This window comes from Chaetura pelagica, unplaced genomic scaffold (assembly GCF_000747805.2).
Source record: "Chaetura pelagica isolate M959 unplaced genomic scaffold, ChaPel_1.0 scaffold462, whole genome shotgun sequence".
Lineage (NCBI taxonomy): Eukaryota > Metazoa > Chordata > Aves > Apodiformes > Apodidae > Chaetura > Chaetura pelagica.
Genome location: NW_009952454.1, coordinates 268621 through 270284, shown reverse-complemented (window position 1 = coordinate 270284; position 1664 = coordinate 268621). Strand labels below are relative to the sequence as shown.

Genomic DNA, 1664 nt, shown 5'->3' with positions numbered 1-1664 from the left:
GCCGGGCCCCCCCGCAGCCTCCCGCTCCGCCCCGGCCACCGCGAACCGGGGGCTCTCGGGCTCTTCGTTCCCCGGTTTGTTGCTTTGGTAGGGCCCTCTGGGCTCCGGAGCTGGCCCGAAAGACGGGCTCTCCTCAGCCTCCTCCGCGGGATCGCTGCCCTCGTCCAGGTTGGGGTAGGCGAGGTCCCCGTCGGGGGATTCTTTGTACTGGGTTTGCCTCTTGTGCTTCATCCGGCGGTTCTGGAACCAGACCTTGACTTGCCGCTCGGTGAGATCGAGCAGAGCCGCGATTTCCACCCGCCGGGGCCTGCAGAGGTATTTGTTGAAGTGAAATTCCTTCTCCAGCTCCAGCAGCTGCGTGTTGGTGTACGCGGTCCGGAGCCTCCTGGAGCCGCTGGTGTCTGCCAGCCCCTGGATATCTTAAATACATAAAAAAACGCACGTTGCAAAGAGAGGGAGAGAGGGCAAGTGGAGGGTCCGGGTCCGTTCCCTCCCTGTTGCGGGCAGGCAGATCTGAGCCCCGCACCAACGAACACGATCTTTCCCCTGTGGAAGAGGGTTGGAAATCACTCCCTGGTCCCGTTGCCCCAAGGAAAAGAAAGGATTGTGCTCCCTGGCCTCTCTGAGACCTTCCCTCTCTGACACCTTTGAGAACAAGGGGAATTTCGCCCCATTCCTTCCTTTCTTTTTTTCCAGGGGTTCGGGGACGGACGCGGCGGGGCTTTGGTTTCATTATTCCGGTGTTATCTGGCCAATGAGCTCCGGTGCCCGCCCTGCTCCTGCAGGAGCGTTTACCTGAACGGTGCCATTAAAATACTCAAACAGTGGATCGTGCCTTAAACATTTTGTCCCTGGGGAAGGAGAGTCTCTGGCCAGGGCTGCTGAGCTGCCCGGCCAAGGGGCGCCTGGGAGAGAGGCTATTGCTTCACTGGGGAGGTTGGGGGGGTATTTATTTTCTTTTGCAATGGGGAGCTGCCTCTCCCTACTGTAATGTCGCTCTTTCCATCCTGCTGGCAGCAGCCCCTGCGTTACCCACCCGCCTATTTATACCTCTGGGCTCTTTGGGGGTTTTGGTTTTGTTGGTTTGTTGATTTTGTTGTTTGGGTTTGTTTGGGTTTTTTTTCGGTTTGATTTCGTTTCATAGAATCATAGAATCTTAGGGGCTGGAAGGGACCTTTGTTGTTTGGTTTGGTTTTTTTTTTTCCCCCTGTAGGCTGTAAAAAAAATATTAAAAAAATAAAAATTTAAAAATACAGGACTGGGAAAGAAAAAAGTCAGGCAATTGGAGCTGTGGTTCAGCTGCCAGGTCCCCCCGCTGGAGCCAGCACAGCCCGGCTCCCCCGAATCCCTCTCTTTCTTGGCTTTCGCAAAAGTTACAGCAATTTGTTCTTTTATTTGCGGGGGGAGGAGGCAGGAGAAATCCCTCCCGTCCCCCCCTTCCCCGGCTGTGCACATTGCTGCTGTGTATTTTGTTGCGTGACAGTTTTCGGGGGAGGTGTGGGGCAAAGTCTGTTGGGGGGGGATTTGTAGCAGGGTTTCTCTGGGGCAGGGCGGGATGGAGATTGTTTATTGTTCGGATCCTCTCCGATTTCAGCAAACACCCCTTTCACCCCCTCGTTATACGAACCTGCAGGAGATCCTGCGGCAGGGACCGGCATCGAGGA

At 55.6% G+C, this 1664-nt stretch overlaps 1 protein-coding gene across 1 annotated transcript in view; it reads right to left on the bottom strand.

The window, feature by feature from the left end:
• HOXB2 (homeobox B2) overlaps positions 1–1664 on the bottom strand; it is a 22568-nt gene that overhangs the window by 19250 nt on the left and 1654 nt on the right. The window contains exon 2 of the mRNA XM_010008578.1: positions 47–419. Coding sequence (XP_010006880.1) covers positions 47–419 — 373 coding nt within the window. The remainder of the gene's footprint in view (positions 1–46; positions 420–1664) is intronic.